The sequence below is a fragment of the Anabrus simplex genome, chromosome 8 (assembly GCF_040414725.1).
Source record: "Anabrus simplex isolate iqAnaSimp1 chromosome 8, ASM4041472v1, whole genome shotgun sequence".
Taxonomy (NCBI): Eukaryota; Metazoa; Arthropoda; class Insecta; order Orthoptera; family Tettigoniidae; genus Anabrus; species Anabrus simplex.
In genome coordinates, this window is record NC_090272.1 from 38,286,793 (window position 1) to 38,313,107 (window position 26,315).

General features: G+C 37.3%; 1 protein-coding gene across 8 annotated transcripts in view; it reads right to left on the reverse strand.

Moving 5' to 3' along the window:
* Window positions 1-26,315, reverse strand: part of HDAC6 (histone deacetylase 6) — a 458,923-nt gene that overhangs the window by 12,877 nt on the left and 419,731 nt on the right. For all 8 annotated transcript variants that reach the window (XM_067152102.2, XM_067152103.2, XM_067152104.2 and 5 more), the window contains one exon: window positions 22,445-22,573. In XM_067152102.2, the coding sequence (XP_067008203.1) occupies window positions 22,445-22,573 (129 nt within the window). The remainder of the gene's footprint in view (window positions 1-22,444; window positions 22,574-26,315) is intronic.

Below are 26,315 nucleotides of genomic sequence, written 5' to 3' on the forward strand. Positions count from 1 at the left end.
CACGCGCAAGGCTATTACTGAGCGAGAAGTCGTCGATATTTTACTGAATAGTGATTGTGAAGAAGATAATAATATATCAGAAAGTTCTACTTGTGAATCTAGTTATGTGGATACGATATCTGTGCTTAGTGAAGTTAGTGACAGTAATACGAGTCAAGAAGCAGATGTAAATATTACAAACGTAAATGTTCCGATGCACCATAAAATTACTAGGCGAGTTTATACTGCATAGTTAATATTTTTCACTGTAATGTAGCACATTCCATTGAAATGATTATTTTTGAATATTTCCATGAAAGTTTGACAACGTTTGAGCCAGTAGTTGCAGTGATATCATTTAAGCACAGTCTTGCATGGACCTTATAAACATCAGCATTTAAATGGTAATTTAAAGATCCAGAACTGATGTTTATAAGGTAAGCAGATAGGTTAAATCCAGATGCTAATTACACAGTTATTTACATAATAAAATTTTTACACAATAACCAAATTAAGACACTAAAAGTTTCTTCTTCTTTGTCCACAGTCAATGTTTCAAAGCCAGACAAATGAACATATTTTACAAAACAAATGAACATATTTTACAAAATCAAACAGAACAAAATCAAAATGAAAACGATGACTTGTCCTTCAGTAAAGAGGACATTCATACGGGGGCTTATTTGACCCACCTATATAATTTTTTGTTCTTGACGTAAAAGTGAGAAAATGCATGGTTTTTCATTTCAATAGAGTATTTCATACGTTATTGTTTTTAATCGCGCCATTCCTACTGACGTCATTGTAATGATCTATGTTCATTTCACTTGGGAAAACCACTAAGACACTCTTTCTGAGGAAGTAAAATAGCAGGTGGTGAGTGTCTGCCATTATAACGAAATCTCCCCAAACTTATTGTGACATGGTAGGCAAGTGGGCCTACCATTACAATGAAAATCCCCTAAACCAGTCTTCATATGAGAAAAGACGTTTGGTGACTTCCCTGTCGCGTTTCTAGGGTAACGTTAATAGCTATGCAATATAATTCAATCTTGCTCACAAGGTGTACACTACCTAACCTAGAATTCTGTATACAATGTAGAATTCCGTAGCAGAACACGGGTACATCAGCTAGTTCTTTCATAAATCTGAATTATTTCCTTAAGAACTGGTGATAAAGGTATTTTGAAGGCTATATAGACAAGGCTGGAAAAGGATGCCTGTTTATGGGATTTCGGACGAAGGGAATAGTTTTTTATTGTAACTGTGGTGTGTGTTTTCTATATATCTGAAAATTAAAACCGAAGTCTGTACGTGTTACGTTTATATCCAGGAAGTTCAATGAACCGTTTTTTCGTCTTCCTTGGTGAATTTCATGCAACTGTCTACCCTGTTTTGCCAGCCTCGTGGTGTAGGGGTAGCGTGCCTGTCTCTCGCCCGGAAGCCCCTGATTCGATCCCCGGCCAGGTCAGGGAATTTTTTCTCGACCTGAGGGCTGGTTTGAGGTCCACTCACCCTATAGGATTAGAATTGAGGAGCTATCTGACGGTGAGATGGCGGCCCCGGTCTCAAAAGTCCAGAATAACGGCCGAGAGGATGCGTCGTGCTGACCACACGACCCCTCGTAATCTGCAATCCTTCGGGCTGAGCAGTGGTCGCTGGGCAGGCCAAGGCCCTTTCAAGGGCGTTAAGTGCCGTGTTTTTTTTTTTGTCTACCCTGTTTAAAAATTCTAGAATTTTTGTACTGTTATTTTTTCGGTGGTCTATTATCACAAACGTATCATTTATGTACCTCAATCAAAGGCATAGCCCTTCTATATTTGGTTTTATTTTAGATACGTATAACACAAGAAGTAAGAACATGAAGACAAAGTCTCAGTACTACAACAAGCATAGCTAAGCACTAAAGTGTGACATAAAAAGAGACATATTCATCCATAACGTTGCTAATGTTGAAATGTGTTGCCAACTACAAGTGGAGATTTAAAACTGATTGTTGTATGTAGACTGGTCAAGAAGATTGTTGCAAATGAATCTATAAGCCTCTTAGCTTCGGGTCTTATGTGACGACAAGGAATTGTAAAGAGTACAATCTTAGCTTTTATCTTAGTTTTAGGCTGCTGCTTAATTGGGAAGGAACATCCTAGACACTTAATACAGTCTTGTATGAATATCATTCCCGTTGATGTGTTGCTTGGTCTTTGGGAGGGATCTTAAGATTATCTGTAATGAAGTAAAAAAAGAAATTTTAATTGACAATTTAGAGCATGCGTTGTGACAAAACATATTAAACTAACATCTCATAACTGTAAAGTGATTTGTTCAATTCATACTAGGTGGACCTGACTATACCGGCACCGCCTGCCTTACTAACATTTCCACTCAGCAGTGCAGTAACGGAGGGGCGGGGCATGGAGGGAGAGTAGGGGTGGTCTGGTCTATGGGCGTATGTTCTATTATTGGAGGGGAGTTTCTAAAAGCGGTATGGGCAGGCTTAACATTTGGCATGGTGGATGAAGCATTTGAGTGTGGAGATTTAAATAAATGAGGGGTTCTGATTTGAATTCACCTGATAAGTCTACATAAATTCGTGTAGATTCAAACTACATTAAACGTGGAAAGTATTAAATAGGTGGTTTCATTAAATTATCCTTGAGATTTTATGCCAATTTGACTTGGTCGAAGTTTCCAAAATGGCGGCCAAAGCCATTCTGTTCTGTCGCAGTCGCACATGGCCGAATATAACCTCCAATTCACTGTCTAAGAGTGTGATCAGAAAATAATGTTTTATAACCCACTGCTCCAAAATAAAAGGTTTCTACTAACACTTCTTTTAGAAAGAGTGTGATCTGCAATAATACTTGGATATTATTATTGGCCCCCGTGCATAGCCTCAGGGGCTCTGAACTTTGGAGCATGGGTTGGCGACCACAGGGCCCTCAGCTGAGTCCTGGCATTGATCCACTTACTTGTGCCAGACTCGTCACTTTCACCTATCCTATCCGACCTCTCTTGGTCGACTCTTGTTCTTTTCCGAACCTGACGGTATTACGTATGGAGGCCTAGGGAGTCTCATTTTCACGCCCTTCGTGGCCCTTGTCTTCTTTTGGCCCACACCTTCATTCTTTGAAGTGTCGTACCCCTTCCATTTTTTCTCTCTGATTAGTGTTATATAGAGGATGGTTGCCCAGTTGTACTTTAAAAACTATCACCACCACCACCACCACTACCACCACCACCACCACACCGTGCATATGTTTTCATATTTGCTGTTGGTGTTTTTCACACCATTCAATGCACTTGTTATTTTATAAGCCCCAGCAGAAAAAGTTTTCATATTTGTTCTCGCGTGTTTTTCACACCTTTTAATACTTTCCTCTCACCTTGGGATATGCTAGACATAGTTTTCACTGTACCTGCGGATACACGACGTAAAATGCCTTCATGTCAGAAAAAGATCATATCTAGTGTTTGCATATCCCTGTTGGATAGTTCTTCGTATATTCAGTAGTACGTTTTCTCGCTTAACATGTTCACTTTTGTTAACCCCTGCGGAAACATCTTAACGAGATTTTACTGTAGTTATTCAACTTTGTTTCCTACTTTGTCATAAATCAAGCTATTTTCTAACCTTGTAAATTGGATTTGATTTAAAATTCAATTCGTCTGTTGTTGAGGTTGTTGAGGTGGGACCAACCCACTGCATAATTTGAAGAGGGATCTTCATTATGTTTTTAGGGTGTTTTATCTTAAATTATTTTAGTGCCTTCAGCACAAACATGTTATCAATCAATCACAACTGATCTGCATTTAGTGCAGTTGCCCAGATGGCAGATTATCTATCTGTTGTCTTACTAGCCTTTCCTTAAATGATCGCAAAGAAATTGAAAATTTATTGAACATCTCCCTTGGTAAGTTATTCCAAACCCTAACTCCCCTACCTATAAACGAACAGTTGCCCAAATTTGTCCTCTTGAATTCCAGCTTAATCTTCATATTGTGATCTTTCCTACTTTTAAAGACATCACTCAAACATATTCGTCTACTGATGTCATTCCACGCCATCTCACCACTGACAGCTCGGAACATACCACTTAGTTGAGCAGTTCGCCTCCTTTCTCCCTAGTCTTCCCAGCCCAAACTTTGCAACATTTTTGTAACGCTACTCTTTTGTCGGAAATCACCCAGAACAAATCGAGCTGCTTTTCTTTGGATTTTTTCCAGTTCTTGAATCAAGCAATCCTGGTGAGGGTCCCATACACTGGAACCATACTCTAGTTGGAGTCTTACCAGAGACTTATATGCACTCTCCTTTACATCCTTACTACAACCCCTAAATACCCTTATAACCATGTGCAGAGATCTGTACCCTTTATTAACAATCATATTATTTATGTGGTCAACCCAATGAAGATCTTTCCTTATATTAACACCTAGGTACTTACAATGATCCCCAAAAGGAACTTCCACCCCATCAATGCAGTAATTAAAAGTGAGAGGACTTCTCCTATTTGTGAAACCCACAACCTGACTTTGAACCCTGTTTATCATCATACCATTGCCTACTGTCCATCTCACAACATTATCGAGGTCATTTTGCAGTTGCTCACAATATTGTAACTTATTTATTACTCTGTACAGAATACCATCACCTGGAAACAGCCTTATCTCTGATTACACTTCTTTACACATATCACTGATATATATATAGGAAAACAAAAGTCCAATAATACTGCCTTGAGGAATTCCCCTCTTATTCATTACAGGGTCAGATAAAGCTTCGCCTACTCTAATTCTCCGAGTTCTATTTTCTAGAAATATAGTCACCCATTCAGTCACTCTTTTGTCAACTCCAATTGCACTCATTTTTGCCAATAGTGCCCCAGGATCTACCCTAACAAATGCCTTACATAGGTCAATCGCAATACAGTCCATTTGACCTCCTGAATCCAGGATACCTGCTATATCTTGCTGGAATCCTACAAGTTGAGCTTTACTGGAATAACCTTTCCTAAACCAAAACTGCCTTCTGTCAAACCAGTTATTAATTTTGCAAACATGTCTAATATAATCAGAAAGAATGCTTTCCCAAAGCTTACATGCAATGCATGTCAAACTGACTGGCCTGTAATTTTCAGCTTGATGTCTATCACCCTTTCCTTTATACACAGGGGCTAATAAACCAACTCTCCATTCATTTGGTATAGCTCCTTCATGCAAACAATAATCAAATAAGTACTTCAGATATAGATAGTACTATATCCCAACCCATTGCCTTTAGTATATCCCCAGAAATCATATCAATTCCAGCTGCTTTTCTAGTTTTCAACTTTTGTATCTTACTGTAAATGTCATTGTTATCATAGGTGAATTTTAATACTTCTTTAGTATTAGTCACCTCCTCTATCTAGACATTATCCTTGTAACCAACAATCTTTACATACTGCTGATTGAATACTTCTGCCTTTTGAAGATCATCGCATACACACTCCCCTTGTTCATTAATGATTCCTGGAATGTCCTTCTTGGAACCTGTTCCTGCCTTAAAGTACCCGTACATACCCTTCCATTTTTCACTAAAATTTGTATGACCACCAATTATGCTTGTCATCATTTATCCTTTGCTGACTTCTTTGCTAGATTCAATTTCCTAGTAAGTTCCTTCAATTTCTCCTTACTTCAATAACCATTTCTAACTCTTATTTCTTTCCAACCTGCACCTCCTCCTCAGTCTCTTTATTTGTTATAATATAGTGGATCTTTACCATTCCTTACCACCTTTAAAAGAACAAACCTATTTTCACATTCCTCAACAACTGCTTTAAACCCATCCCAGAGTCTGTTTACATTTTTATTTACCGTTTTCTACCGATCAAAGTTACTTTTTAAAAACTCCCTCATGCCTGTTTTATCAGCCATATGGTACTGCCTAATGGTCCTAATATTAATACCTTCCTTTCTTTTACATTTATTTTTTACTATGACAAAAACAGTTTCATGATCACTAATACCATCTATTACTTCGGTTTCTTTATAGAGCTCATCTGGTTTTACTAGCACCACATCCAAAATATTCTTCCCTCTAGTTGGTTCCATCACTTTCTGAATCAGCAGCCCTTCCCACATTCACTTATTTGCCATTTGTTGTTCATGCTTCCTGTCTTTCGCATTACCTTCCCAATTGACATTTGGTGAATTCAGATCACCTGCTACTATCACATTCCTTTCCATATCATTTCCAACATAGCTGATTATCTTATCAAATAATTCTGAATTAGTGTCAGTGCTACCCTTTCCTGGTCTGTACACTCCAAACACTTCAAGTTGCCTATTATCTTGAGAGATGAGCCTTTCCCTTAGAATTTCATGTTTGTCATCTTTAACTTTTTGTGGCTTACAAATTCTTCTTTCACCAGAATGAATACTCCCCCTCCTATCATTCCTATCCTATCTCTACGATACACACTCCAGTTCTGTGAGAATATTTCTGCATCCATTTTTCAACCATGATTCAACTCCTATTATAATATCTGGTGAGTATATCTAATAAAATTACTTAATTCGATTCCTTTCTTTACAATACTTCTACAGTTGAGCACTAACATTTTTATGTCATCCCTACTTGACTTCCATTTCCCTGTACCCTCATTACCGCTACCTAGGTCACCCCGTTTCCCTGACTGTACCTGTCTATAACCCTTCTAAACAAATTTTGTAACTTAAATGTACCACTGCGGTTTAAGCGAAGGCCATCTGAGTGCAGATCCCTATCTCCTACTCACCCATTAGGATCTAGAAATCTCACTCCCAGTTTCCCACATACACACTCCACAGTCTCATTTAAATCCCCAATCACCTTCCAGTCAGTATCCCTCCTACACAGTATTCCACTGATAATCTCCGCTTCCTTAAAATTTGCCCGTGCTGCAGTTACCAGATCTCACACATCCCCAACTATGTTGATACTTATACCTGCTTGTCTTACGTTGTTAGTACCAACGTGAAACACTACCACCCTCTCATTTCCCTCTTCCTTCTCTTCTACTTTCCTCAACATCTGCCTCAACCTAATTCCTAGATAACATTCTACCCTGGTTCCCTTTCCTCTGCACACTTCCCACACATGTCTAACTATGGAATCCCCCATGACCAGAGCCTCAACCCTACCCACCTCAGTTGATCCCCTCCCCTCCTGGTCAGCCCTATCTTCTTTCACTGCTCCAGAAGCTACTTCCTCCTCTCTTCTATGACCCTGTTCCACTTGTCTTTTCCTATCCACTGCTCTACATTTCCCTTTCCTACCTTTTCCCTTCCTCATACGTCCACACATCTCGGCAACAGTCCCCTGTTCCTCATCTTCCCTCGGTTGTTTTACCTGCAGCGACTCGTACAGATTTCTCACAGACACCTGTCTTGAATTCTGATCCTGAATAGAGCCCTTAGCCTGCAATCTCCTTCCCTTTAAAACATTAGACCAATGTCACAATTTCCCCCTCTCCTTCTTGTCCTCTGAGAGAATCCTAATTATCAAACTCTCCAACTCCTCCCTCATACTCCTTAAAGCCTAGCTACACCCACAGTTCCTACATTTGCACTCCTCAGCTATTGTTTATGGAATAATGAGAAGAAAAGGAAAAATAAAATTATTCTGTGCAAAATAAAAATGAAAGGAAAGAAATTTTGTCTACAAAAATGAAAGGAAAAAATATTGTCTAGGATAGTTCACAAAGATCACACAACAACAAGGTAATTAATATAAGCTACTACTACACTACAATACTACTTAATTGTAAGATTTTTCTTTTTGTACAACACTCTAACAGAATGAAAATTGCTGTTAATTACTGAAAACTGAAAGTAATACACAATAATTAGGCCTACAGGATTCTAAACTGCAGTTAAGTCTACCCTAATTACTGCAACAGAATTCTAGTAAGAGAGTTAATACAGATAGGTGACTACAGATACTATACTACACAAATATTTTACAGTAACAGAATAAACACACTAATTTATAATAAGATACCTACTATAATACACTACAATAATTTCAATTACGTTCAGACTATCCTAATTAAACAGGTTATTACAAAGCACAAACAGAAATAGTAATTACAATTTAAGTTTGAAATTTGCAAGACTACTCAAATTAATAGAATAAGCACTTTAATTTCTAATAAATTACTACAATACATTACAATAGTTTTTAAACTACGTTCAGACGTATCCTAATTACAATAGGTTATTACTAAGCACAAATAGAAATGAAAATTGCAATTAGGCCTAAAGTTTGAAATTCGCAAGAACTACGGCACTCGAGGATTACCAACAAAGTTAAACGCGCGTAGACAGAAGATTATTAATAGTACTACTTTATCCTACTATGCTCTAATAGAAATGAAACCTTGTGTTTGGTTAAATGCTAAAGTATCGAAAGGATTACCGTACACAAAGAAAAACACGACTATAACAGGCAAGATACTATCTAATATAGCGAATCTTCACTACAATTCTCAACTGAAATGTGGTTAAGTGATTATTACAGCTGGTGGATTACTGTTATTTTCCCTACTCCACGGCCCGGAGAATAAAAGTGTCCTTAATTACTGAAAAATACGAGGTTGTCTACAATAATTTCTCAAAAATATTTTTGTCAAAACTGCTACTACTCTAGGGACTTGAATTGCAGTTACTGGGATATAGGAACTTTATTATTATTAGCTAACTGCTCATAAATACTGAAAGATCGAGGGAGCGAAATATAAATTATGGATACTTTAATTACCTACTCAGAATTACAAATGATTGGAATACAAGATCAGCTGATTTTTATTTATATTTACTTGACTACACTACACCGTTTGTTCACGACTGTAACCAACAATGGAATATTTGAATATGAAGAGCAACAATAATCAATAACAATACAAGGACTGTTAACTATTTCACCAGTGAAATACTGTATATTCTGTTGAAATCTATATATATATAAAATAAGAGTTTTGTCTGTACATTGCTCAGAATATGAAAATAATGGTATTTCTGTATCGGTCATGTCCATAGTAACAAGAAAATGCACTTTTTACTTTTCTGTAATTTCTGTCTGTCTGTCTGTCTGTCTGTATGTATGTATGTACACGCATCACGAGAAAACGGTTGAAGAGAATTTAATGAAAATCGGTATGTGAAGTCAGGGGATGAGCCTCTACAATCTAGGCTATAAATCATTTTACTCACGCTGAGTAAAATGGTAGTTTAGGGGAAGGTCTAAAATTGAATTCTCAACTATTTATGTTATTAGTGGTCGTACTTTAAAGAAAATGGGTATGAAAAGTTGGGGAATAAATTGCTACAATCTAGGCTGTCAATAATTGTATTCACGCTGAGAAAAATGGTAATTTAGGGGAAGGCCTAAAATTTAATTCTCAAATATTGTTGTTATTAGTAGTCCTATCTTGATGAAAATCGGTATGCAAAGTCAGGAAATAAGTCGCTATAGTCTAGGCTGTAAATTAGTTTATTCACGCTGAGTGAAATGGTAGTTTAGGGGTTTAGGGGAAGGCCTAAAATGTAATTCTCAAATATTTCTTATTAGAAGCGTAGTCGATGAATGCTAGATAACTAAGGTTATATAGTATTAAATTTCCTATTATTCATGTCTTATACATTGTTACCGTACTGGCTATGATCACCAAGATATTCATGAATTTGAATTTTTGTTACTAAGTCCATATCAGCGCCGAGTAACGAGAAAATGGGTAAACAGTACTTAATGAAAATCGGTTTGTAAAGTCGGAGAATAAGAAACTACAGTTTACGGTATAAAATATTTTACAATCACAGAGTCGAAAGAAAACTGAATGTGTAGGCCTACAATATAGAAAGCTCATAACACTGATCAACAATAACATTACATTGACCATTGTTTGTCGTGATGTGCTTTGTGTCTTCTGTTGCCCCTCATCTCCGGTAGATAGGATTACTGCTGCGTACAGAGTATTTTTTATTTGATTTCCGTCGCACCGACATAGATAGGTTTTATGGCGACGATGGGATAGGAAAGGGCTAGGCGTGACTTAGCCCTTAATTAAGGTACAGGCCCAACATTTGACTGGTGTGAAAGTGGGAAACCACGGAATACCATCTTCAGCGCTGCCGACAATGGGGTTCGAATCCACTATCTCTCGGATGCAAGCTCACAGCTGCGCACCGCTAACCACACGGTCAACTCGCCCAGTTGGACAGAGTGTAACAGCCTGCCTGAATATTGATGGGAAGTAGCTGGTGAGTTTGATAACTTTCTTCTTTAGCATGCTATTCCCCTGGTTTATAAATTTTCTGATACTACTGGTACGTAACACACTGGATCATCATAGCATTAGGGCTATTCAATCCCTATTCTGAGGTACTGATTGGAATGAACAGTGTGCATATTTAGCGGAACAATGACAGATGAGTGTTCATGGCAATCTGTGGCCTGGTCATCCCAGCTCTGGAACTTTGGACTATTAGATTGGCACCGCAATCTAACCGCAGCACTGTTCGTTAAAAGTGATAAAACGTGCGGCTTTCCATTTGATCGAGTATTTTATATGATAGCATTGCTTTTAATCGCTACATTCATACTTACGTTTTTGTAATGACCTATGTTGATTTCAGTTAGGAAAACCACAAAGTCAGTCTTTCTGAGAATCCCGTAGCGAAGCACGGGTACATCAGCTAGTCCTTTCTTTAAACAAAATTTACAACAGTATCGCATTATTTAAAAAGTTATTACCTTCGTGATAAGTGGGACAGTTGAACTGATATTTGAAATATCCTGTCAATTACCTGCACTAATATAAACACTGCTGAAGTTATGACTCTTTTTAATATCTCGTCTTTGTTAGTATTTTATCAACAACCCTACTGATATTTTAATAATAATATTTAAAAAAAAAAGATATTCTTCTTTCACGCAGTCCTAAATTACAGCTTGTAATCTAGCGAACGCCTACAGACTACCCAGTGTAAAAATTGTAAATAAATACCACTAATCTCAATTACTACTTTATCCATTCTGCATGGTAAATCACGAGAGTTGTTTTATTTCTCCTTTCCCGGCTTTTCAGTAATATCTTTGAAGTTCTTTCGTTGTTGTTGGTATTTCCCTTAGAACGTGATTAATCTCTTTTTGAGATACAGTTCATAAAAGCTTACGACCCATCTGCAAGGATCACCCGCCTTCCACATCCATTTTGTTTTCTTGTTTCCCTGCCTTGCACTTTAATTCTGGTAGTAAACATATTATACTTTTAATTTAAAGTTTACTGTACCACGCAGCGACTATAAATAGTGAAACCCAAACATTGTTTTTCTATAGCGGTCACTGACCATGAACTTTGCTGATTATTATTCATCACGTGGATTTGCTGCCACTGGTGAAAAACGTTTCCTGTAATCTCCATCTTATTTTGTGCTGGAAGGCAATAAAACTAAACAAAATAGGCTTTTGTTCACTGAAGAATTTTGAATTTGTCTATCAAATTTGCAGGCAAGAATAAAATTACTGTGCTCCAACAGACAAGCCCAAATAAACTGAACTCTCAATTAAGGCTATTAATGTATGATGCTTCAAAAGCTTCGCAAAAATATTTGAATATAAATGCTTCAAAAACTTTGATACTTCAATGAATATGATTAAAAGCTTCCAAAGCAAGAATATTTCACAACAAACTTGTTTTAAAGCTTTGAATCACTGTTCAACACAAACCGTACATTTACTGTGAAAATGAAATTGTGAAACATACTTCAATGGTAATTGTGGTGCTAGCTGAAAAGCAACATAAAAAAACACACACACCCACATTAGAAAAATTCTTGCTGAGCATCAGAAAGCTTAATAATGAAATAAAGTAGGCTGAACAAATGTGCAGAACCAAAGAGAAATGTTCAATTTTCAAAGCAAGATGTTTTACAATTACTGTTAGTGAAAAGCAAACTTTGCAGAGATTGTGGTGTAAATTCCATTTGTATGCTCACTGTAGGACTGTGTTTATAATACATCATTATCAGGAAACAAGTCTGCTCTGCAGATCTTCTGCACTCTTCATGTGGCAAGGCAGGTAGGCAGACAGACTGATTACGATTTTCTATGCGATGTGTTGTCAGCACAAAAAGACTCACAGCTCTTGGTAATTAGGTGACATATTGTGGCTTCCAGTCATCGAATGGGACCACGCATTGAACATATGCAATTTGAAATGTGGAATCGCCATCCAACAAACGAATCCACACCCAAATTGAAGAAAATAGGTTGCTGATGTAGAATGGGGGAGGGTTAGGGAAATCCTAAGTGTTGTGAAAAGCAGTTCGATAGTCATTTTCCTATTGACAGGTAAACCAATACACATCAACAAGTAACTTTCGGCGACGTCTTGCAACACTTGAAGCATTTATACAACAAATCAAAAGATGAAATATTTGTCCTGAATGAGTAAATTTATAATACCATGTTCCCTATGGGAATCAACATCTATATCATCTGATGGCCAGGCAGGCATCAATTTTTGGAAGTGAGACATAGTCTCTCATAGTGCATTGGCACTGCTGGTGGCTTCAAGTAGCCTATGCAGTGGCCTCCACGGTATGCACTAGCCTTGCGTCTTGGTAGGTGTGCTAAGGACCAACTGATGAGCCCAACTTAGCACATGAGGGCGAAACGCAGAGAACCAAGAACGAGTTAGCTGGAAAATGTATAACGTCCAATAGCGGACCATTATATTGGTATTAACAAATCAAAAGCCGTTCAGAACAGTTCGATACCCTAATTATGTCTAGTTTGCTTTTCATTGCTTTCATTTTCATTTAGTCATCGAAAAATACTGGAGTTCTAAAGTAACTGTTTCTAACTTTGAGCAAAACACTTCAGTACAAAATAGTAAATTTCTGTTTTTGTTATGGTAATTTTGATTATTTATTTACTGTTATTTCCAAGCTGAACTTGTGACACCCCCGCACTGTATTTATTACAACATATTCTTATTACTGTGATTATGATTAATATTATTATTATTCTTTCATTTGTGTATTAATGTAAGAATATTTGAAGCTGTAAGATCTCTTATGTTAAATATTAGTAATTTATTTTGTACACGCAGTTGGGAAACACACAACTATTTCCAGGCTTGGAATAACATCCAGAGAAACTTTGGTGAATCATATGAAGAGTCCAAGTCATGAAACATGGATACCCTGAAGTCATACATTCGGGTGTGGTTGGGAAATACCCATGTGCTATCATAGTGCGGGAAATCTCCCACTCATGATTGGACAAACAGGCCGGCAAGAACTTGGAGATATCGAGATGGAGTGGGCGTGAGGAAGTCTACATACACTTCGGAAGGACGCGATCCAGGGACTATTACTCTTCAAGATTACTGTGAACAATTTGCTGGTTATAACTGTTGAGCAATTATCTAGTGTACTGATCTAGTACATGTACTTCGTCCCAATAGCAAGCGTTTTTGCAAGCGAGTGTGTCTCTAAAATCAAGTGTTAGTGGCAGTGCTTAACCCTTTAACTACCAACATCTAATTGATTGGACGTTCCAGAAAAAAAAAAAAAAAAGTTATTTATTCGTTTTAATAATGTATAATACAGGTTTTGGACTAGTATTGGATTAAATAAGACTACATACAACCAGTTTAGCTGAGGAACTTGCTTCCGAGTAGCTTGGTGGCCAAGTGGCAATTCAGCTCTCGCGGGTGGGTAACAAACCCCTTACTCATACCGAGGAAAAAAAAAAAAAAAAAGAAGGAACGCAACTGTTCTGTATTCAGAAAGATTAGTAGTAGTCAAGGTGGTAAATGGAGAAAAGACCAGATACATTTGTAAACAGTGTAAGGAGGGTGTACACCCTTTGTGCCTCCTTAAGCACATTTGCAAGAACACGTCATAAACATGTGTAAATATCAGTAAATAGTTTCTTGTATCATATTTTTAAGGCAAAAAGTGAATTATTGAGTGTTAAGTTTGTGTGAAATAGATATTAGTAATCAATTTTTTTTACTTAAAACAAACCAGGAACTGTAGCATTTGCATATAATGTAAGATTAGAAATTTCACGTTAATGTACTAATAATAATAATAATAATAATAATAATAATAATAATAATAATAATAATAATAATAATAATAATAATAATTGTACCGGGCGGTACATCTCCACGCCGCAAATTCAAACTTTGCGCCAGTCGAAACTCCTCTGCTGGAGGAAGTCTGAACTTTATCTACTGTGTTAATTTTCAAGTTTCTCAGAAGATGTCACTACTTGGAAATTTTGAAGTTTCTGAACTGGGTCATTTTCGACGTATTTTTGTTTTTCCTGTAGTAAGAAGTGTGAACATTCTCTTCTAGAGGACACTACTGAAGAACTACAATGTGCACCCTAGTGCGAAGTGAAAGAACTGTTTTTTTGGAGAAATTTTGATTTCAAAAGTTTGTTTCTTGTTAAATTTCTTTCTGTTATTGTTTAAGTTGGCAATATTAACCCTTTCTTTCCCCTTGTTTTGAATTTAGCCAATCCCGAATTTCTCAAATTAATTTTCCACCAATAATGTGTTTCTTCTTCGTACTGTGTAGGGGTTTTCCTGGTTAGCCAATAAAATTCTTGTGGGAGGGTGTTCTCATTCCTGAAACGCCTCAAACTTTCTGCGAGAGTATATAAACTGCTGATTTTAGGGTCTCTGCGCCACTTCAGTAACATCTTTCAGTGTGTAAAGTACGTAGCAGGGGGCGGGAAGCGCCTCTTTCTTCGGGTAGCAGTTCATCCACAAGGTAATGGCCGTGTAATAACTTCTTTTCTTGCTAGCTCAGCAGTTTAACTCTCGGGGCAGGTCCGAAGCCTTTTACCATGTAACTTCCCTTAAAATGTAAAGACACTCGGTATCTATTCTATCTGTTTAACTATAAATTTGGGATAGAGAGTGCTTAACCCTCTCGAGCTCCCACTCATGTTGCTTTGAGGTGAACTTATTTTCTCAACCGTTTCTTCCTGTCTAGCGTAATGTAAATTGTTTCCTTCTATAAGTCACCTCTTTAGTATGGGATTAGCCCTTGCATTAGCGGCCTAGTGCCAGATTAGGTTTTAAACAAAATGTATTAGGAGTGCAGCTTCGCCTCCTCTCAAATTGGTATTGTCGAGGCCATGTAATATTTCTGTTTCTTCACTTAATAGGCCTCAGTAGGTTGGGTATCTTTTACCCCTGTGTCTATGTCCTTGGAGGACAGCTTGAAGGTTGAGTTTGGTGTGGCCTTTGATAGGCTTAAATTTTGAGAGCGGGTGGCTCTTTCTTGAAAATTGAGTGTTGTATGCCTCGAGGAGGCTTTACCGTGTAAAGAGGAGCTAGTGCTCCTAGGCATGATTGGGGTCTTCTGCCCCTTTGTTGACTTCGGTATATCGTAAGGTTCATCGCCATAAGACCTATCTGTGTCGGTGCGACGTAAAGCCCCTAGCAAAAAAAAAAAAAAAAAAAAAAAAAAAAAAACACGTAAGGTTGGGCTTTTAGCTCAAGAATTGGGTGTCTGGCTCTCGGAGCCCAAATCCTGTAATCACTGTAATTGTACTTTTTCGAATTGTGTTTCGGCTACTGTGTACCTGTTCAATTTGTTATTTCTTATTCTTGATTTTGAAAAGAAAATATAACCTTGTTAAATTTTACTTTAACTTTAATTTCGTAGTTTGAGACCCGTTCACCCCCGCACCTTCTTTCACCTCTGCTGTTCCACAGATACCTCGGAACAACAACAACAACAACAACAACAATAATAATAATAATAATAATAATAATAATAATAATATATTGTAACTGTAATATTGTACATATGGCTCTATATTTTTATATGTGGCATAGGAAAAACCACCTTTCTAAAATAAAGCAGTTTTGATAGTAAAAATATTTTTTTCTTAACTTTTTCAGACCACGAAATACTTTTTTCAAAGAAAGGAAATGTTTATTTGAATTATCACTTCATAAAATAATAATTTATAAAACAAAGGTGATTAATTTACATCAATAAAATGCCTGAAGCATTACCTTCAAAACAAAAAAATGCCCATCCAATTTACATAAACTGAACAGAAGTTATTACGAATAATTTACTGCGAGGTAAAAAGTGGTCATTAGGCCTTGGTGGTATAGGACATGGACACCGCGTATGAGGCTGGCAGTCAAAGGGTTAAAGAGATACAGTAGTGAAGGGCAATATAACATATATGCATTATAAATATTGGCCATTGGGCTCACTACAAATGGTAGTGCAGTTCTCGCTGTTGTTTCTCACAACTTTTTTTTGTTCTAAGATGATTGAATGTTTATAGGAATTCTTCCAGCAGTTGAAAATATTTATTGAGTGTGTTATTTTATATTTAGTGTGTGTTGATGAAGTACTAATGTACAGATTTCAGTTACGTCGGAATAAAGATAGTTTATTTTCAAGTAGTGGAGAAGTTATTGGAGACCCTAGGTGCAGTTCCTACCTGTTTAACGTTTCTATTGGGTTATTTAAAGTTAAAAACTTCATTATTGTTCCGTATTGAATAGAGAAATAAGATGTACAATATTATAGGTTAGGATCCACCTTTCAATACTCCGTAATAAGATGGTAAAAAGTAGTTACAACCTGTTTAATGGGACCGGTTTCAACACATTTTAAGTGTCATCATCAGCCAATTTGCGAAGATCTTAAAACAACTAGCACATTGAATACAGGCAAAAAATTAACATTGTATCATAACGTAGCAATTCAGTAAATGTTCAAAACACAATAATCACAGTCAAGAGAGTAAACAGAACATCACTATCTTGCGCCGAAAACAAATATAGCTGAAGTTCATAAGCAGGTCAAATATTCGCTTATGTAAAGTCGTTGCTAGGCAGGTCTTGTAGGCATTTGTTTCTCCGGCCGAAGAGCAAAAGGTGACGTGAATGAAGTCCTAGGAAAACAGTGTAGGATTTAATTTCGTCAAATTTCAAAGTGGATATATAGGTTTTATAAAATAATTTAAAACGTTAAAAAAGAATAAAGCCAAATAAAAAATATATTTAAAAAATAGGAAGAAATAATGAAAGAAATACGAGGTTCAACTCGAAACAACTTGCCGTAGTAATTGATAAAGAAATGATAAATAGAGAAAGGGGGGGACGTTAATTAGAGGGTGGTGATGGTGGTGGTGGTGGTGGTGGTTATTGTTATTAGAGGAAATACAATTGGGCAACAATCCTTAATATAATACTAATTCGAAGAAAAAAGAAAAAGAACCGACACTTCGAAAAATGAAGATATCGGTTAAAGGAAGACAAGGGCCACGAAGGGCGTGAAAATGAAAGACTCCCTAGCCCTCGCAAACCTAATAGCATCGGGGTCGGAAAAGAACAAGAATTGACCAAGAGAGGTCGGACAGGATAGATGAAAGTGAGGAGCCTGGCACAAGTAAGTGGAAGCAATGCCAGGACTCAGCTAAGGGCCCCGTGGTCGCCAACCCACGCTCTGAAGTTCAGAGCCCCTGGGGGATGGAGGATGGGAAGGAAAGAAAAAATGGAAGGGATCCGATACTTCGAAAAATGAAGATATCAGCCAAAGGAAGACAAGGGCCACGAAGGGCGTGAAAATGAAAGACTCCCTAGCCCTCGGAAAACTAATAGCATCGGGGTCGGAAAGGAACAAGAGTTGACCAAGGGAGGTCGGACAGGATAGATGAAAGTGAGGAGCCTGGCACAAGTAAGTGGAAGCAATGCCAGGACTCAGCTAAGGACCCCCGTGGTCGCCAACCCACGTTCCGAAGTTCAGAACCTCTGGGGGATGGAGGGTGGGAAGGAAAGAAAAATGGAAGGGATCCGATACTTCGAAAAAATGAAGATATCAGCCAAAAGAAGACAAGGGCCACGAAGGGCGTGAAAATGAAAAACTCCCTAGCCCTCGGAAACCTAAAAGTGTCGGGGTCGGAAAGGAACAAGAGTTGACCAAGGGAGGTCGGACAGGATAGATGAAAGTGAGGAGCCTGGCATAAGTAAGTGGAAGCAATGCCAGGACTCGGCTAAGGGCCCCGTGGTCGCCAACCCACGCTCCGAAGTTCAGAGCCCCTTGGGTGAGAAGGGGGAGAACTGAGGAGGATCAAGGGGGGTGTTGCGGAAGGGGGAAGTGGCATGAGAGGGTATTGTGTAAATTGTGAAAGATTGATTCCTTATTTGTTGACTTCAGGTTATTTAAAAAGGAGATGAGAAAATCGAAAAGGGGATTGGGTTTCTCAGAAATATCATTCAGATTAAGATTTGGATTGAAAAACTGGTCAAGGTGTATAAAACAGTTTTCGGTGATGTCTAGGAGAGGGCCTTTATTTAGAGTGCTGAGAATTTCAATATCCTGGTTTATTGTAGTGAAAGCATGTTTTGTGTCATGTATGTGTTGTCCCACTGCCGAAAATCTGTTGTGCTTTATTGCATTAACGTGTTCAAAGTACCTAATTTTGAAGTTGCGACCAGTTTGACCTATGTAAGAAGAATTACAGTTGTGGCACTTAAAACGGTATACGCCTGATTTAGAAAAGACACTTGTTCTATTTAAGGAGTGGGAATTATGTAATAATTCAAGGTTTCTATTATTAGTTCGAAAAGAAATCATAGTATTATGTTTTTTGAAGACATTAGCTATACTATAGGTATTTGCATTGAATGTGAATGTGGTGTAAGCAGCTGGTTTGGGAATATCTTTTAAGAGTGTTGTGTTAGGGCGGTGTCTAAATTTGTTAATGATTTGTTCAATAAAATAAGAATTATAACCGTTAAATTTGGCAATAGAGCGGATGATGTTTAGTTCTTTATTTAAGTTATCCTTTGATAGCGGAATTTTGAAGGCGCGGTTAACCATACTGTTGTATGAAGCACGTTTATGTGACTGTGGGTGAAAAGAGTCTTGTTTTATGGTATTAGCTGTATGTGTGGGTTTTCTGTAAATCATATATGATAATGAGGAAGGTAATCTGTTTATTGTTATGTCTAGAAAATTAATAGATTTGTTTGATTCTGTTTCAAGAGTGAATTTAATATGTGGTTCAATTTTATTGAGGCTATTAAGAGTAGAAGCTGCATTGAAAACTCTATCATCCAGTATAACAAATGTGTCATCCACATATCTAGCCCAAAATAATACATGTTTAAAGTCGTCATTGTTATCAATGAAATTGTGTTCTAAAAAGTCTAGGTATATTTCTGCAAGGATCCCCGAGGCTGGAGAGCCCATAGCTAAACCATCTTGTTGATAAATTGTATTGTCGAAGATGAAGAAGTTGTTAGTAACTACTAATTTTAAGAGGGTCATAAAATCATTAATTTCAAGTTTGCTTAAGCAACTATATGTATTTAAGTTATTTTCAATAATAGGAAATAATTTTCTGATATTAATACTGGGATACATATTGACAATATCGAAAGAGTGTAGAGAGTGGTGTGGTTGGATTTTGAAGTTATTTAATTTCTCAACTAGTTCTATGGTGTTTTTTACAGACTTATTCGATAAAAATTTGTAATTATTCTTAAGAAATTTATGAATGAATTGTGCTAATTTGTAAAGTGGGCTGGGTCTGTAATTAATAATTGGTCGAATAGGGACGTCAGTTTTATGAATTTTAGGGAGAGATTTAGCGGTTGGTAGGCCTGGATTCATGCTTAATAATTTTGTTTTTTCATGTTCAGTAAATAAGAAAGAAGAGTTCTTAAGGGTTTGTTTTAGAAGACGTTGAATTTGTTGGGTAGGATCTTTCTTTGTTATAGAAAAGGAATTATTGCTGAAGAAATTTTTGGTTTTCTCGATATAATCAACTTTATCCATTATTACTGTAGTGTTACCTTTGTCAGCTTTTGTGATGATGAGGTCCTGGTCTTTAATTTTCTTTTTGAGGTTAAGAATGTGTTTACGTTCAACGAAGGGAACAGTGTTGCTATTATCATTGGATGTGTAAATCTTATTAAGTTTTCTTTTTACATCAAGTCTAATTTCGTCCTGTAGTTCTAAAGGCATTTTTTTGATAGCCAATTCAGATTCAGTGATTGTATTAAAAACACTGTTATTTTTATTTAAGTTAGGCCAGTTATGTTTAGGGCCTTTTGATAGGATTAAGTTATCATTATCATCTAGGGTTGTTTTGGATAAGTTTATAACAGGGGGGTGGAACTTACTAATTATACTGTCATGATTTTTTGGTTCATTAGGTAATTTAGTAAAAGGTTTCCTTGTCGTAGAGATATTTTTGAGATTGTTAAGTTTTCTGTCTAGAATTGATTGCTTTTTGGAAAGTATGAAGAATAATTTATCGTCTATATGGGATTGAAATAAGTCCCATTGAGCACTTGATAGTAGGCGAGTTGCTTCGAGGTGAGATTCGTAAAGACGATTGTTTAGGAAAGATTTCTTCCTATAAAGGAATTTAATTTCATTGGTTAACCATATCTTGTTAATTTTCTTTTGTGTTCTTGAACAATCATAAGAATTGCGATGTCTAAAACTGGTAGGTTTAAGAAAATTAGGGGTTAAATTATGCGCGATACACTGTTTGAGAAAATTAATATCTTTGCCTAGCTTAGCAATCTTGATTTTAAGGCCTAAATAGTTATAGGCTTTAGATTTTGCTTGGTAAGCTTTTAGGTTTCCGAAGGGCTAGGGAGTCTTTCATTTTCACGCCCTTCGTTGGCCCTTGTCTTCTTTTGGCTGATATCTTCATTTTTCGAAGTATCGGATCCCTTCCATTTTTTCTTTCCTTCCCACCCTCCATCCCCCAGGGGCTCTGAACTTCGAAACGTAGGTTGACGACCACGGGGGCCCTTAGCTGAGTCCTGGCATTGCTTCCACTTACTTGTGCCAGGCTCCTCACTTTCATCTATCCTGTCCGACCTCCCTTGGTCAACTCTTGTTCCTTTCCGACCCCGACGCTATTAGTTTTCCGAGGGCTAGGGAGTCTTTCATTTTCACGCCCTTCGTGGCCCTTGTCTTCCTTTGGCTGATATCTTCATTTTTCGAAGTATCGGATCCCTTCCATTTTTTCTTTCCTTCCCATCCTCCATCCCCCAGGGGCTCTGAACTTCAGAGCGTGGGTTGGCGACCACGGGGCCCTTAGCTGAGTCCTGGCATTGCTTCCACTTACTTGTGCCAGGCTCCTCACTTTCATCTATCCTGTCCGACCTCCCTTGGTCAATTCTTGTTCTTTTCCGACCCCGATGCTATTAGGTTTGCGAGGGCTAGCATTTTCACGCCCTTCGTGGCCCTTGTCTTCCTTTAACCGATATCTTCATTTTTCGAAGTGTCGGTTCTTTTTCTTTTTTCTTCGAATTAGTATTATATTAAGGATTGTTGCCCAATTGTATTTCCTCTAATAACAATAACCACCACCACCACCACCACCACCATCACCACCCTCTAATTAACGTCCCCCCCTTTCTCTATTTATCATTTCTTTATCAATTACTACGGCAAGTTGTTTCGAGTTGAACCTCGTATTTCTTTCATTATTTCTTCCTATTTTTTAAATATATTTTTTATTTGGCTTTATTCTTTTATAACGTTTTAAATTATTTTATAAAACCTATATATCCACTTTGAAATTTGACGAAATTAAATCCTACACTGTTTTCCTAGGACTTCATTCACGTCACCTTTTGCTCTTCGGCCGGAGAAACAAATGCCTACAAGACCTGCCTAGCAACGACTTTACATAAGCGAATATTTGACCTGCTTATGAACTTCAGCTATATTTGTTTTCGGCGCAAGATAGTGATGTTCTGTTTACTCTCTTGACTGTGATTATTGTGTTTTGAACATTTACTGAATTGCTACGTTATGATACAATGTTAATTTTTTGCCTGTATTCAATGTGCTAGTTGTTTTAAGATCTTCGCAAATTGGCTGATGATGACACTTAAAATGTGTTGAAACCGGTCCCATTAAACAGGTTGTAACTACTTTTTACCATCTTATTACGGAGTATTGAAAGGTGGATCCTAACCTATAATATTGTACATCTATTGGGTTAGGTAAGACCTAAAGCCGATGTATCAGTACGCAGCTTTATGTACACATGCCCTGGGAGAGAGAATTACTATGCTCTATTAAAATTTGAGGGATCCATTAAATGAATTCTGACTGGACATTTTATTCGTATTTAATTTACGATTATAAACACTGGGCACCCCACCTAGCACTTCTTGGATTTAACACATACGGCAATGGACGGGCAACCTCCCTCCTATAAAGGACCCTTCTCAGATGCGGAGTTAGCTATAGAAGTGGCACTAGGTGAAGGTAGCGTAGATAGGATTTGTATTTAACATTCAAGGATAGAGGTAGTGAGGTAGTGGTCTTCTCTGTAAGAAGAGGATTATGGATTATAGGCAAACAGTCTAAATGAATATTAAAAGTTTATAGATAAGGTACTTACATCATTATCAACATATGCATCACAACCATAACACCAGACTGAGAGATCAGTGAAACTCAGAGTTAATGGATGAGAACTTTCCACTCCATGATTCACCATATGTTCATTTACATAGCGGCCACAATGTACCTGGAACCAATAAACGAGCTCTATTATAAGAAGAAAGTAGATCAAACCACATGATTTCTTTAACAATGCTAATATCACCTAGTAAACTTCTAAATTTTGAAGTGTGCACACTTTTACCATGAACCAAGTCCATTCCCTATGCTCGAGACTAAGAAATTGAAACAGGCGATCAAGTCTTGATAGAAGAAAATGTTGCTATAACAAACCCAATATAATGAAATATTCAGAACTGCAAAATAATTTTTTTTTACGATCTGCTATATGTCACACTAACACAGATAGGTCTTATGGCAACGATGGAATAAGAAAGAGCTAGGAGTGGGATGGAAGTGGCCATGGCCTTAATTAAGGAACAGCCCCAGCATTTGCCTGGTGTGAAAATGGAAAACCATTCTTAGGGCTGCCGGCAGTGGTGTTCGAATCCATTACCACCCAAATGTAAATTCACAGCTGTGCGTCCGTAACTGCATTGCCAAACTCTCTTGGCGAAATTATTTTTAGGCTCCTTCCCTTTTCCCTATTTAGTCCTTTTGCTATATTTTCCTACTGACGTAGTACCAATTGATGCCACGAGAGAACAACTAAACCGATTACAACGTGCTATGAACTCATGTATTAGATTTATCTTTTCCTTACGCTATGACGTTCATGTTACCCCTTATTATCGACAACTTTTCCTTCTAAAATTTGAACAATATAGAAACCTCCACGTGGCAGTATTAATCTTTCGAGTATTAAAAGAGAATATCCCATACTACTTATCTTCACAACTCAATTTCCTATCCTCTTTCCACCAGCATAACACACGCTCTGGCAGTACACTTGCTATCCCTCTCAGCAGGTCAGCAGCATTTAGTCGTTCGTTTGTTGCAAATGGAGCTAGAATATGGAATTCTCTCCCCCACAACATTAGAGCCATAAATTCCTTAAATTCCTTCAAGTTGTCTTGCCGTGAGCATCTCCTCGATGTGTGCCGCCAGGCTGAATGAATCTGGTAGAGTGAATGTGTGTATGAATGTACGTTTACTGTGCTTATGGTATTTTGTGTCATTCAACTTTTAATTTGTAATGATAGTTTTAAGACATGACTAAGAATATTTATAGAGCTTATATTATTTTGTTTCATACTTTGTTTCTAGTTTGTAATGGTAGTTTTAAGATAAGATTATGAATATTGCTCTCAGATGTACATTGTTAATGAAGTGTGGTTAAGTGTAAGAGAGGACCATGAGTCCTAACTTCGCCACTACAAATAAAGGCAAATATAATAATAATAATAATAATAATAATAATAATAATAATAATAATAATAATAATAATAATAATAATAATAATAATAATAATAATAATAATTTTAAAAAAAAATACATTTGAAATTCATCGGGTATTAAAAATCATGCATTTTGGACAGTAAGTTCCTACGCAGCTAATACCAAGCAGCACACTCAGTATAACACATCGGCCAAAGTAGCCGATTACAAATATCAGGGGAAGGTAAGCAAACCACGTGACAATTCTCATCAATGGGTTGCATACTCAACAGCATGTTAAGATTATGAGTTTCATAAAACAAATTTTACTAGCATATACCTGCAACTTCGCCTGCGTTTATTAATTCAACCATTAGATGTTTTAAACCATTTATTTTAAAACAAAATGTGGCATGCAGTGTGTCACAATTAATCTAAAGTATTGATTCGACACTAATATCGGGCATTTTTGATCATTTTTCCTCCTATGAGTTTTAGAGATGTCTTACCACCAATCCCCACCCCAAGGTAAGTTATGTGTGTACCAAGTTTGGTTAAGAGCTATACTGGAACATTCACACAAACATCCATACTCTGTCATTTTGTACATTTTCCTTTTAATACCTTCTTACCCTCAAGGCCAGTGGGGGAAAACATTGACTTAAATGGCAACTAAAGTGTCAATATTTACCTCAGTGATTCCAAAAACTAGGGTTTTGATGCTAATATTGATCGTACATGTTATGCCTTCCCCACCCCATCGCCAAGGGTTGTTTTACCCCTCCACAGTATATCTTCATGACAGTAAGTCATATGATTTCCAAGTTTGGTTGAGAGCTATGTTGGGACACAACAAAAATACATCTATCATATCGGTCATTTTCTTTTTCACCACTTCTCACTGCCATGTCTATGAAGGCTGGACCTAGGACTTAAAACAGCATCCGGATTGTCACTATTCATTTAAACGACTCCAAAAATAATGGATTTGAGAATAATATTTATAGTTTTTGATTATTTCTATATGTCACCTCCACCCCACCCCCTAACCCTAGGGGTGTCTTACCGCTTCAGTACTCTTTTGAGACAGTAAGTCACGCGCACCAAGTTTGGTCGAGAGCTATGCTGGAACATACACATGTATCTATAATCTCAATAACTTTGGACATTCTATTTCACCCCTTCAAACCCCCATTCTGATTGGGGCTCATCTTGGACTTGAATGACATCTGGAATATCCCTATTCACTTGCCCCCACAGATCAGCCCCCTAGAAAGTAAGACGTGTGTAACAAGTTTGATTGACAGCTATGCAGGAACAAACACACATACATCCATAATCTCTGTCACTTCGGACATTTTTTTCACCTCTTCTCACCCCCATGCCAAGTGAGACTGAAGTTGTACTTAAACAACATCCGGAGTGTAATGATTCATCTCAGAGAAACAAAAATACTATGGATTTGACACTATTTTTGATTAATTTTAATTTTATATCTCACCCCCTCCCACGTCCACCCCCAGGGGTATCTTACCACTTCCTCAACACCCAGGAAAAATAACAAATCGTGAAAAATTTCAAGAAAATTTCTCCAGTAGTTTTTGAGTGTATAAAGGACAAATAAACATTAATTTTCATATATATATTCCGTTATGGAGTACATCAGTGTGTAAAAAAAAAAAAAAAAAAAAAAAAAAAAAAAAAAAAAAAAAAAAAAACCAAACCACAAATTAAAGCCTATTTCCTACGTATATTGGCTAGAGGGGAGAAAGAAGGGAAAGGTCAGATTAGACTTGCAGACAAGCCCCTGGAAGTAGTGGAAACGTTTAAATACCTGGGGAGTGAATTAATGGAGAATGCTCGACTGGATGCTGAGATTAGTAAAAGGATTCAAGTTGGAAGTTGTTTCTATCATAGTGTAAGAAATATGTTATGGGACAAAGATGTGCCAATGGAAGCAAAGGATACTATGTACAAGATGTATTACGTACCCATAACAACTTACGGAGCAGAAACTTGGACAATGACAAAGAAGGATGAGAGTTGAATACAGGCAGCCGAAATGAAATTCTTGAGGAGTATGATACAGAAGAGTAGACGAGACAAAATAAGAAATGAGAAAATCCGTGAAGAAATTGGAGTGGAAAAAATGAATGATAAAATAGAGAAGAGCCGACTAAGATGGTTTGGGCACATAAAGCGAATGAGCGATGAAAGAATGACAAAAAAGGTGATGGAAATGCAAATCCAAGGAAGGAGAGGCCGTGGACGACCACGATTGAGATGGAAGGATACCATCCAACGCAGCATTATACAAAGAAACCTGGACTGGGACACAGTGTTGGAGGAGGAGTGGTGGAAAGACCGAAGAAAGTGGAGAGGAACCATATTTGCCCCTACCCGGCTACAGCTGGATAAAGGGAAATGATTATGATGATGATGATGATGATGATTGGCAAAATACTGGAAGCAATGCAGACGTTCGGTGCAGC